The sequence below is a fragment of the Lissotriton vulgaris genome, chromosome 7 (genome assembly GCF_964263255.1).
Source record: "Lissotriton vulgaris chromosome 7, aLisVul1.2, whole genome shotgun sequence".
NCBI classification, from domain to species: domain Eukaryota; kingdom Metazoa; phylum Chordata; class Amphibia; order Caudata; family Salamandridae; genus Lissotriton; species Lissotriton vulgaris.
Window position 1 is genome coordinate 90,135,834 of NC_141695.1, and position 13,756 is coordinate 90,149,589.

At 41.6% G+C, this 13,756-nt stretch overlaps 1 protein-coding gene across 1 annotated transcript in view; it reads right to left on the reverse strand.

Moving 5' to 3' along the window:
- Positions 1-13,756, reverse strand: part of LOC147700868 (C-type lectin domain family 2 member L-like) — an 81,885-nt gene that overhangs the window by 13,965 nt on the left and 54,164 nt on the right. Inside the window, exons 3-4 of the mRNA XM_086929763.1 lie at positions 10,058-10,221; positions 7,413-7,516 (exon numbers count right to left, since the gene is read on the reverse strand). Coding sequence (XP_086785889.1) covers positions 7,413-7,516; positions 10,058-10,221 — 268 coding nt within the window. The remainder of the gene's footprint in view (positions 1-7,412; positions 7,517-10,057; positions 10,222-13,756) is intronic.

Below are 13,756 nucleotides of genomic sequence, written 5' to 3' on the forward strand. Positions count from 1 at the left end.
TCACTGAACACCTCATGGACATGATCACAACGAATTCTGGATGACAAAACACACAAATATTCTTTGGTGACTTCAACCTCCACTGGAACGATCACAACAACTCTGTGGTCAATATTCCCAAAAACTTCCTCGACGCTCTAGACCTCACCCAAATCTGCAACAGCCCTACACACAACAAAGGCTCTATCTTGGATCTAATCATCTCCAAAGGCGACTCTATTCAACTCGAATCGATCAAATCCTGTGATTGTCAGACCACTATATTATCACCTTCTTCATCAATGAATCCGTGAAACTTAACCCGGCTCAATCCACCAAACCAAAGATTTGGAAAAGAGACCTGAAGAAACTCAATCCCAACTCATTACCATCTCTAAGTTACATTCTTCTCCTACCACCTACCGGCGCCTCCGGCGTACAGGTTCTCACCAACCACTACCTCAAATCTATGACCTCAATAATCAATGAGGTTGCTCCCCTTCAGTTAAAAAGAGTTTCCTCTAAAAACTCAAAACCATGGTACGACGGGCTGCTTAACGAAGATAGACGATCTTTGAGATTGGCGGAACGCAACTGGAGATCAGTCCCATCGGCTATGCACCTTAAAACTCTAAGGACAAAAAGAAACGCTTATTTTAGAAAGATCAAGCGCTCGAAAGCAGACTTCTTTAGCCACCAGCTAGACCGAGCAAGAAACCGGCAAAAAAACTGTTTGAGTTAATCAAAACTCAATCCAAGGATGAACCTCAACGATTACAAAACACAACTAGCACACAACCGACCTGTGAAGAATTCTCTGCCTTCTTTAATCTAAAGACAGACAACATCAGGAAAGATCTCCTCATTGACCTAAACTTACACTCTAGCCCTCACAGCAAAACATCCCTTGATCTAAAAAACAAGGCTTCATGGTCGTCCTTCGATAGTTACACGGAAGAAACTATAGGCAAGATTCTCAGTACTCTGAAGCCCTCCAATCACCTCACTGATCCTCTCCCCGCAAACGCTGTAAAGGACTTTATCCCATTGCTTCTCCCGCTCTAGACCAAAATCATTAACAGTTCACTTCAACAAGGATGCATCTCAGACTCCCTTAAAGTGGGACAAGTATCGCCCATACTAAAGAAACCCACAGCTGACCCCCACCGACCTAAACAACTATCGCCCTATTTCCAATATCCCTACCTTGGCTAAACTGTTAGAAAAATGTGTACACCTCCAATTAACAAAACACATCGAGCACTTTGACCTCCTCAACTCACAGCAATCAGGCTTCCGAGCAGGCCACAGCACAGAATCAGCTATGACACAAATAATTGATGACGCGCTTCAAATACTTGATCAGAACGGTACTTGCCTCCTCATCCTACTCGACCTTTCATCAGCCTTTGATACGGTCAAACACAAGACCCTAATAGATCTGTTGAATCACAGAATGGGTCTATCAGGGACAGTGCTCAAGTGGTTTACCTCCTTTCTTCATAACCGGACTCAAAAATTCAAGATCAACAATACCCTGTCCACACCAGTTCCAGTAAAATTAGGTGTCCCACAAGGATCCTCCCTATCCCCGACATTGTTCAATTTAGTCATGGAATCACTCAAGCATCTAATGTGCAATTTCACATGTACGCAGACAATACCCAACCTACCTTAAAATACACACCCCTGAAGACATCAAACTACTCAACACAACGCTTAGGAACACACAGAGAATCATCTCAAACTGAACGCTCTAAAAAAGGAATTCCTCCTAATAGCACCATCCGCCAAAGTCCCCATCATTCAAGATTGGGTTAAACATCTTACTGCATTCAACGTTCAACCAATCATCGTGGACTCAGCGAAATCATTAGGCATAACCCTTGACTGAAATTTCAATATGCAGCATCATATCAGTAATTCAACTAAGGGAGCAAATTTCCAAATCAATACACTGAGGAAGCTGAAACCCTTCCTGCCAGCCAATGACTTCAGGACCGCAGTACAAGCTCTAGTTATCCCTCGAGTAGATTATGGAAGTGAAAATACAGAATACCCAAGCACACCAATATCATTATTTTCACACAGGAGGGCGCATAGGTATAGCTTCAAACAAGTCAGCAGTTTCTCAACGCCCTATATCCCAGGACTGAGGTACGAGAAAAAAATAATCGAGGACAGACCATGGGCAACAGTTCATAAAATTCAAGACGTTGGGATCTATCATAATCCTACCAAACTCGCTGCTACTATGATGAGGCTCGGTTAACAAGCCTAAATGGATTTCACCTACTGACATTACGACTTTTGCTTTGCCGAATACGATTCAAAGCTTGAACAGTCACTATTGACCTATGAGTGTGTCCCACTGTTTGCGCACAATTGGAATATTATTTATCGTCAAGGGACACAGCTTCTATGAAAAAAAATCCACTATTTCCAGGTCCTTAAGAGATTATACTAAGCCTTGAGAAAGCCCTGTAGGCGAAACGCGCGTCGGCTGTTACGTGGATTCTTGTGAACTTGTGGAAATTAAAAACCAGACCTCAAGACAGAAGATCTGACTGGACTATTTGATTGAATCTATTGAGATACGTATGGATTTATTGGATATAGGGCGTTGAGAAACTGCTGACTTGTTTGAAGCTATACCTATGCGCCCTCCTGTGTGGAAATAATGATATTGGTGTGCTTGGGTATTCTGTATTTTCATATGTGACCTGGATTCGGCTGAATTCAAGGACTAATTGACACTTTGGTGGGTAGGTGTCATATACCTTTAAAGCACCCTGGCCTCAGTTGCCACGGATATTATCAGACTCTCTCTTAATAACTGGCATTACTTTGAGAAGTGCGGCTCAATTTAAGCAAACCCATAATCTTTTTGTATACAATTTAGATTATGGAAGTGTCGCCCTCTGTGGCCTCCCCATATCGACAACTGCACTCCTAAGAGTCTCTATTAATGCTGCAGCAAGGCTCATCACTGGTTCTAAAAAACGCTCACAAATCTCTCCAGGCTTGAAATCCTTGAACTGGCTGCCATACGAAGCTAGAATAAACCTGATGCATAAGGTTATACATCACAACTCGCCCAGTTACCTCGCTCAGAAATTGACAATCTCGGGTGGCTCCAGAGCCACAAGAAGCGCAGAAAATCTACTATTGAAACCACAAAGATTCAACAAGAAAAAAACATATAAACTGTCCTTCTCAGGGATGGCGCCCAGGATCTGGAATGCTCTCCCTCCAGAAACCAGACTTATCTCATCCACGGCATCCTTCAAAAAAGAAGTAAAATCAATCCTCTTGGCTAAATTCACATGAATATAGGCCAAGGAAATCTCAAGACCCATTATTTTTCCTTTTATGACAACGGTCAGCCAGACCACCTAGGCACCTATGTTGCCTTTGCCTTGACTCTATGGTTACTCATTGGCTTACACCGTTTTGCTCATCTTTGCACAAAATGTTTTGTTAATGATTCTTGTTGTATTTATAAGCACTATGTGTGTAAAGCGCTCTGATATTCGTGAGGATCTTGTTCACGCTCTATAAAACTTTCAAAACAAAAAAAACAAACAAGCAAACATCATTTGTTTTTTATGTATTCTGTTAGGGCTCGTGACATTTGAAGAACTCATTTTTCATCTTTTAGCCACCTATAAATCTTGCAGTTTTCCAGATCTCACGGTCTTATGCTTTTCGAGCTAGAAGTCAATTTTTGGTGGGTGCAGCCTAATTTGAATTCCATGTATTTATTGCAGTGAAACTTCTTTCTCTGATTCTGTCAGAGAGGGCCGGACTGAGAACCAAAACTGGCCCTGGCAAACTGCTCAGGCAGCCCCCCTGGGTGAGGGGGGTGCAGCCGAGTTATCTGCGAGGGCCGATTTTGGCCGATTTTGTTACATGGGGTCAATATTGCTGACCAAAACAAGCCCCCACCTTTGGCGGCCCACCGGGGTAACACCCGGTGCCCGCTACGGCCAGTCTGGCCCTGCTGTTAGATCACCACTTGCCTTGCTTATGTTGGTAATATACCGTTTTTTTGGCCATTCTTTCATTTAGGTGTATCCTTTCTAGATTCTGCAACTCAACTGCGTTGGTTCCCTCTATAAAATCTCCCAGAATGTAGCCTCTGGAAGTGCCGTTATATTTTTCAAAACATTTTTGAATGACCCTTTTATTGGTTTCCTTCTGTGTGCTCTAGCCTCACTTATGCGTACCCTTTCATTTGCTATGCTTTGGGTCTTTTAACAAAATATTCAGACTAGATCTTCCTTTTTCATTTCCTCCTCCGGGTGCATTAATTATTGTTATTTTATTATGCATTGTCATACTTTTTTTAATGTTAATGTCTCAGATCTTCAGAAACATTTTGTCTTGATGATGGTCTCGTCGATTCATCTCAGCAGAGATCAAAAGGTCAACGCATTAACCCATCTTCCTTGCGTTTTTTTACGATTTATTTGAGGAGACTTTGTTCCTATGTGTAGGACAGTCCCCATTTTGTTGATGCATGGAAAATGGGCCTTTGAGTACTGATAACTAGATAAATGTCAGCGTTAAGTATGTATTGCTTCTGTCTTCAATTCCATTGAAGACCCCCACCCCCCTTTTATTTGTTTTTTTAACCATTTGTGTTATCTTTATGTTTCAAATACAATATAATTGATCCAAGAAATACACAGGTTTTTTTAATTTATTTTTTAACCTTGAATCTTATTTGCCTATTGTCTTTCTCAATTAACTGTGGATATTAGTTAGAGATATCTAAAAGTACTTGTTAAGTCTGATAAATATAACCTTTGTTGGCAACATTACCAGACGCTTACCTACCCAAAGCGAACAAGGGTATACTGGGTCGCTCATGTTGATATATATACTTTTAGAAAGTTGGTATTTCCTTACTTTAACCAATCTGTGAAATCTGCTGGTTTCTGGAATACATGTCTGAGTTGGGTGACAGCTGGGCTTTGTGCCATTCCTCTAGACCGTCACATACAAAGGGAGCTGAGGTGTGCCACCCACATCGTTATGACCTTTTTTTTTTTTTACAGAGAATTATATAGCGCGAACTTGACCCAAATCGGGTATCCTAGCGCTTTACACGAGCACCGGTTGCGTTACATGAGGACACATTCATTTTTGTTAGGCATGCGGAGATTAAGTGAGTTGCCCAGAATCACAGGAGGTTCAGCGTCATTGCCAAGACTCGAACCCAGTTCCCCAGATTCGAGGTCGACTGCCTTAGCCATTAGGCCAACTCCTCTCCCCATCACCAGGCTGATGAGTCTTCCTGAGATAGAGTGAGAGGGAGGCTCTGAAACTTGCACCTGATTAGGGCTGGGCCTGTCCCTACACAAAGGGCTGCTTACCCCCCTGTAGAGAGTCTAGAACAAGGTAAGGAAGGGCAGGGTCTTGTGCACAACAAAGACCTTCCTTTGAAGTCTCCATAGTTCAAAGACTGAAATGGTTATATATACTGGACCTCTGACATCATCTAGTGGGAACGCTTTTGGAACTTAGGGGTTACTACTAGCAGAAGTGCTGCTGTGAAGCCAGGAGGGACTGCCATTTGGCTGCTGGCTATGTTGTGTTTCCCTGCTGCTCCTTGCCTGGGACTGAGAGGCCTGGACTTGACACTCCATCATGTATCTCTAAAGGTTCTCCAAGGGCTTGTTGAACTTGCCTCCTGTTTCTGAAGTCTCAGAGATTTCAAAGACTTCACCTGCATCTTGCTACTAGCAACTGGGCTCCTCTGCTATGAGTCCTGCTCTGCCAAATCCAGTCCTGTGTAATGTGTGTGTTATGTAAAGTGCTCTGGCACCCTTCACGTTTTTAATGAGTGACGCTATAAAATGAATTAAATGCATCTGAAAGAGAGTGGTTATGGAGACTGTTAAAGGGTGGTGGTGGGGGGGGGGGATCCATGGTGGAGGTGGTCATTGGCGGGCGCCAAAAAACAAAGTCACACTGGGCGCCACCGGTGCTGAAGCCGGTCCTGGGTGTGTGCCCAACACACCCATTTAAGTGTGCACCATAGCGGTGAAAGGGGAGTGCTTCTCTGATGACATCTTCCAAGATGTGCTCACCCAAGTGACCCTCGTATTCATTGTCACTTGTGTGCTTCTTTAGCCCAGCTCCCGGCTGCTCTCTCTCACCTGTGTGCTTTTCTTCTCCCTCCCATGCTCTGCATAGCTATCTCTCGTGTCGCTCACTCCCGCCAGCCACCACTGTTGCTTCCTTCCCACATCTTCCATGTTGCTTCAGCCCATCCAGCGCCCTTCATGTAGCTTTTGTAATCTGCATTCGAACTCCCACCCACTTATAAAAATTACTTCTCTCTTACACCTCTTTTTTCTTTTCTTTTTTTATAAATCAAACTCAAATCGGGAAACAAAAAGAAAAAAAGGCCTATATAATTTTGTAGGGGCACATGAGTGGTGCTCTTGTCTAGAAATGAATGACGCGGCCGGTAACATCATATCCTTTTTTGTTCTTCTTTAGCCATGCTGTACAGCATGGCTAAAACCATTGGCCAAACTAATTCATTTTGCCAAATTCTTTTTTTAACTGGGACCTACTTTTTTTGCACCCTTTTGACACATGCATAATTTGGTGAGCCAAGCGCTCAATAGAGTGTCAAAGTGACACAGTGGATGTCCCATATGCATACATACTAGTCAATTTAATCTGAATGTGGCCTTGCATTCCGTCACTTTGGAAACATGGCATTGTGACGTGCTTATCTTATAGGATTGGCAATTATCTATTTGATACATTGCTCGGTTGCATGGCATGTACGTGGCTAAGAGTGAATAGTTTTGTTTTCAGCAGCTTATCGTTTTATGAATATATTAATGATGCCAAGAATGATCCTTACTTTTTCAAGTAAATCTGAACCAATGTCCTTAACCCTACCCATCCCAGACCCCACCCCTAACCATTCTCACCAGCCCCTCCTGCTCTTTTTAGGTGGGTACACCCCGATACTTGTTGGGAAGCTTTAAGCTCAAACACCCTAATATTATTGACCAAGCCAGTCCCCTAGTTAATGTCTAAATACCAAGTTGTGTGATAATTATGACACCCCTGCATTTTTCCTCTGATAAATTCCGGCAGATCAAAAATGTCAATATTTAAAAGGAGAAGAGTTTGGGGGAGAAGGCCTGGAAAAATGCAAAACATGAACGAATAGATGTGTTAAACACCAGTTCCACATGTTATGCCCCATTTTCCTTTTTAAAAACTCAGAATGGGAGGCCTTTACCACACGTGGTAAATACCTCCCCCTGGGTAATGGTATTCACCCGGTGTGGTAAATATCCCGCCGTAATCCAACAAATTCGTAATGAGGGTCACAGAGTATAAAATAATACAGAACATTCTATTTTCCACTAATATCAGAAATATGTGAGTGAACGTACAGCGTGTCATTGTAAGGAGCCCCGCTCATCCACTGGAAGACGCCAGATTCATTACGCAGTCCAATCCAGTAGTCTTTTTTGTCACTTTTGCTTTTTAACCAGACCTGCATGATGAAAAGTAATTAATATTTAGAAGAGTACATGATATCAAAATCACTCAACATTCATATAAAATCCAACTATAAAAACGTACACTCCTCAACACATTCGAGCAGAAGCTGAACCTCTTGTTCTACAGGAGCTCCATATCAGGGGCCACTTGCTGAGAACTCCTGCAGAAAAGACATTTCTTCAACCCTCCTCCCTGGCCTCGGTTGCTTTGTGCTGATAGGTTAATGGGCTTCAAATTATCCTGTTGTTAACAAATCACCTCTTCTAATTCGGGTGAGGGGGCGGGAAAGGGAGGCACGTACGGATTGAAATATAATCCCTTACCTTTTCCCCGCAGCATCCATCACCGATGTCCATCGCCGCCTCAGAGCTCTCCCAGCAGTCTCTGGGAAGGCCGAGGCTGCTCAGCCAATCCTGGCACTGCTCTAGGAGAGAAGCGCCAGGATTGGTCTGAGCGGCCTGCTCTGCCGCTCAGACGTTGCCTGTGAGCCTGCTGCATTTCTCCAACCCGGCTGTAAACAAGGCTGTGTTGGAGAAATAGATGGCCGCCAAACAGACATGCACACTTCTACGTGCCACCACCTGCCTGTCATGGCCTTGCCCCGCCCCGTCCTGCGCGCATGTAAGACTCAGTCAAAGAAAAATAAAATGATATTGTGTCATTATCCTTTTATTTTTCTTTGACTGACTCTGTTGAGTTGGGAGACGCTCCGCTGCCGTTACGGAGGAGCCTCCCCTGCTAGGCAATGGACATACGAGCAACTTCTCAAGGAGAATCCCTTATTTGGCCCTGTTCAGGCCTCGGATGACAAAGGATCAGATGTTCTGCAGAAGCAGCTTGCCTCTGCCTGCCTGCTATATGCACCTACCAAGCACCACCATAACACTGCCACAACCAGAATCAGGACCACACAGTGACTGAGACTTCTGCATCATTGCTGCACCTCCGGTGAGTTCAGTCACAGTCATCATGCACTGCCACTTGACAAAAACTGCTCTTCAATGATCTGTGCTAGAATACCTGTGTTCTGCTAAAACAATACTTGGCAAAACCAGTAGGTCTGAGATTAGCAGTCACTCTTAATTTAGCATGTTAACATTACAGAAGGCCAAGTTAGAATGGTAAATTAACATTTTAGCGAAGAGAGAAAACAGTGTGCCCCTTTACTCTTTCTGCCCTTCCTTCTACCCAACCAACTCAGCACTCTGAAAATCTTAAAACAAAAAAATAATTATCAACACTGTTTGCCATATCAGAACAACACAAACAAGTGGGTATGACCCCAGAGCTACTACCATATAATCTTAGGCCCCAGTTATAAAGGTGAACTTAGATTAAAAGTGTCAGTTTAGACCTGAAGCCTAACGTTAGACCTACAGTCTAATTTTAAAAGTAGTCTAATTATAGTTTTGGTATAAGTTAGACTTTTGGTGTAAAGTTAGACCAAAAGACTTTACTACTAGATCTTCACAGAGGAGAAATGTAGCTGGTAGTAACTTTACACGCTGAAATTCTTCACTCCCTCAATCCAGGGGTGGAGACATGTGAATCTATACCTAGTGTAAACCTCCACTGGGAAATGGAGCATTACGTCTAGGTATAGGAGGAGAATTGCGTCTAGGTGTAAATGTAAATGTAAATACAAGTAAATATACATGCATATTTATCTTTGTGAATCAGACCCTTAATATATGGTGATAATGATGGCGGAAGTGCATCATGGCTCTGACAGACATGGGGGTGCCCTGAGAACAGATTCTGCACAATCATGACTACACAAGAGGAACATCATGGCTTTGACTGGCAAACAGTGCCTGGGCCACTACCTTACCTTGACCGGCTCTTGAGACAGAAAGACATTAACCCCTTGTAGGCTGATGACGAACCCCAGCCGTCATGCACTACGGTGCTCGTGTGCTGATGACGGCTGGAGTTCGTCATGGCCCGCCCCTGTTCGTTTGTTTACCGCACAGCGGCGAAAACGGGCCAGCAGCGAAGGGATTAACTGAAATGCTTTATACATTTTGAAAATAGTAGGAGGCCCCAACAAATTCTATAACCGGATTAGATTAACTGCCTGTAAACTCAATTGTTTGCAAAACGTATCTCAAAATGCATCATCTGGTCTAATTTCTCAATTTTCCCAATTTTTTTTTTTACTGTGGGAGAGTGCCCAGATGTCACTGATGTGGTCCGACCAACTCTGCAGATAATTACATTTTGGAATATTTAGTCAGTTTCTCTTTATAACTACCTATAAGACCTATGGGGCTCCCCTCAGCTCCCATCAGCCGCAGGAATGATATCCAGATGGTTTGGATTAGAGTTAAGCAGCTTTTTTTCTTTCTCCCTCTCTTTGAATTTTTGATTAATTTACTTCTAATCAACCACCATATGCTCAATTTCACAGAACATCAATAGCATTTTAAAATATACTATTGTGCATGAACAACGGTCTCACATTATGGCCTGAATCACAAACATTGATAAACGGAGAGATGAGGTACATCAAAGACTCTAATCTGCAATTTACCAGTTTTGATCGGCTTTCAATTTCAAGAAGGGAAGCATTGTTCAAGGAACAGAAGTTCTTCGCCTCTTCAAAGGATTTACGCGTTGAATTAAAGGTGAAGCACAATCTGTAAAATGCCCACCCTTCAGGACACTGTTCTTTTTGAGCAGGTGCACATTGATCAACTGCAATAAAATATAAAACTTGTAAAAAAGGAACAGGATACATAGGAATTAAGCATGTTCTAAAAGTGATGTTAAATGTTCTGTATGTAAAGAGAACATGCTGACCTTCTGTTCCAACATACACTGAAGATGACTCATCTTTGTGATGAAGGGAAAAAATTGCTCATGCATACTGAGCTGCTGCCACAATGAGTTTCCAAATAATTAAGATGTGTGCACCTCTTGAATACCCCACTTGTTGGTGCTAGCATGCCCATTTTTTATGTAATCTTTAAATATTCATATATTCGGTTCCCTACATTGGAGTTTTGTTGTTTTGGTCTCCTTGTAAAGATATCACTATTCTCTATTTGTATAAATTGGTGCGGGACTTTTATTGCGTTGTGTCTTTTACTTATTTATTGTTTTGGGGATATTAAAAGCTTTATGCATACCTGTCTCCTAAGTTACATCTGACTGCCCGTTTGCCAGGCTACCAAGGACTGAGCAAGGACCTATTAGTGATTGTGACATTATTACATGCAGAAGGTGAATTCCCCACCTACTAATAATCCACTTTCCTACAAACATGTTATATTATTAGCATCTCCAGCCAGCAGTGCATTTCAACTTTCTCTTCCTGTTATCCAAACATGTTTCAAATGGAAAAAAAAACAATTTATAAACTCCCAACAGTTTTTTATCTTTTTGCCAGGCTTCAACACAAGCTAAATATACCTTTTAAAGCAGAGGAGGGGATTAGGTCTTGGCCTTCTAGCACTAAGATAAAACTTTGAAGCACAGACATTGCACTGCTTGATCTCCTACTGACGATCGCTGTGAAGGTCATCTTGTCTGAGTGGAAATCCTTTAACCATCTTTCTTTCCACCCACAGTGGGCTTGGGTCTCTTTCCTGAGAGTATCTCATCGGTCACAAGCCAGCCAACCGACCGACCGATATATCCCCAGATATCCTCTGCGGTCTGACATTCTCTTTACAAGTTCCATGCTTTGTGGAAAAGCAAGCTATTGCACTGATCACCACCAAATTCGGGGTCTCAGACTGGACTAGGATATCCCACTACCCCTTCCTCTTTCTCCCCTGTGTAGTGCCCAATTCTGCCCCCAGTTCCACAATTATTTGCCTTGAGTATCTCTCGTACAGTGGACTTAACTGCAAATGCATAAGATATATTATTCTCTCTCTCTTATCTAAGAGGGGACTTATTTCTCTAAGGGAAGATAATCACTGATGCACTAAATGTAATCATGGTACCAATATATATGTATCTTTTGACTAAAGACGGTCTGCTTCCTCTCACGTTGATTCTTATAGGTGCTCCTTCTAATACCTATGTGTTATGCTACATCCTTTATATGCCTCGCAAGGTTGCTGTAACACTTCAACGTCTTCAGTCACTCATGGTCAGTGAAGGAGCTCTCGAAACAGATCACGTTAATAAAGATTCAAAGATGAAATCCAATATGGCCTCCAAACATAACATTTGGAGTTCTCTTATTTTAGAGAAGCATTCAGGTGTACATTTTTCTTCAACAACAGAGTATTAGGAATACTTATTGGCAAATAGCAAAACGATGAGCGCATACCTCCATTTAGGAATAATTCACTATTGACTGGACATCTGTTGTTGGTGGTACTTCCTGAGCAGGTTGCGGAGTTATAGAACAAGATGAGGCTGCTTTTTCCCAGGGTCAAAACTGCCAGGTTTTGGAGAGAGAGAATAGGGTTTTGTGGAGCTAGCTCCAGAAATGCACTGGCTCAATGCAGTCAGAATTTTAAGGAACAACAATAATTTAGGATATCCCCAATGACACTGTTGTTTAGGGGCAATTACAATTAGGTGCCTGTCAGAAAAGGATTTGTCTTAGGAGCTGTGCCCTGTACCTTAAAGGGCCTTCGGTTGAATAAGGGTCAAAAATTAATCCAGGCATTCAGGAAAAATGACATGGTTAGAAGCAGGGCTAATCTGATTATCTGTGTAGCCATCAGTTCCATTTTCTGAAATAAATTATTATATTCAGCTGGTGAGACCTAATATTCATTATGTGTTTCATTTCTTTAAGATTCAGTTGGGAAAATCCGGTCAACGTTCAGCTCCCTTGGTCAAATGTTCTCATAAAACCTGCCCTGGTCCGTATTATACTTCGGCAAATCATAAAACTCCCCCAAACCTCCCTCAATATTCTGTATCATATAATATAAAATTGTGAACATTAAATACCGTATACATAACTTTCTTTTTAAATGAGTCATTCTTATCCAAAATCTCCTAGGGCCCAGCCAGCTAATCATCAATTTTACTTCAACCTCATCCTTCAGCATCAAGCCCTCCAGATACAACTGGCAGCACTTTGCTGAATTAACATCTTTGTGTGTCTTTATAAATCAATATCATTGAGAATAGATCTAATATATTCAAAAGCACATTATGAACAACCTTTAACTCTAAAGATTGTTTCAGGATTGGCAAACAGAATAACATCAAAAAGCAAACATGGCTACTATATTACTTTAAATTTGAGATAAGACCACTCACTAGTTAATCCAAAATGGTAAAAGCTTCAACGCAACACTCCAACAGAAACGGATTGTGAAGTACTAATTTTCTGGTCCAAGATATTGTGCTAAAAAAGCATTCTGTAAATAACCCAATCAAAAACTACAAATCTGAACTTTAAAAGCTAATATAATAAAAATACAATTTTAGGTATTTTGGCAGAACAGCGGGCACGGTATTAATAACTTTTAAAAAAGTTATTGGATCATACAGTATGGTGAAGTCTATTATTCCTAAAATTTGGTTTAGGTATCTTCCAGTCATACCATGATGAAACAACGCAGCGTCAACAAACTTGATCACATTTAATTATTTATAATTAACTATGGTGAAGATTACTATTTCTGTGATCTGTGACAAGCTTGTGTGCACCGTATTTCGTCCCTGAACATTTTTGTGTAAGATCTGTCTAAATTTACATCTTCAAAATGAAACGTTTCTATCAAAAGGCATTTGACCGTTTCTTTCAAATTAACAGCTATTAGAACTAAACAAAAAAACCAAGATTAAAATGAACGACACTACGCTGTATTTGTTTATTTTAGTATCAAATATTAATTTTATGTGGCACAGGAAACACCTCCACAATAAATGCAATACAAGAGATGAGCCAGGAGTGCATAAAAATGTGAAACTTATGGAGGAATCCATGAGCCAGGATCATAGGGACACAAGAGAAGAACAAAGGTATGACACAAACAACTACAGTACATATGCACAGTGAGGTCCAGGGTGTGAATAGAAGAAGGGATGCTGGTACAACTCTGCCCTCACAGCCAATAGCTTTACTCCCAATCAGAGCAAGATGAGGATGTTTTGAAGATTTTTGAAGATTTTGAGGATTTTTTGAAGATTGTTCCAGCAAAAAAGTTGGTGCTGAGAGTTTTTTTTTTTAAAGAGACATTTTAAACAGTTCAGGAAAGGCCCTCAGAGGTGTTGTTGGAGAAAAGGGCCTTAACCTTGAAGCTGAACTGGA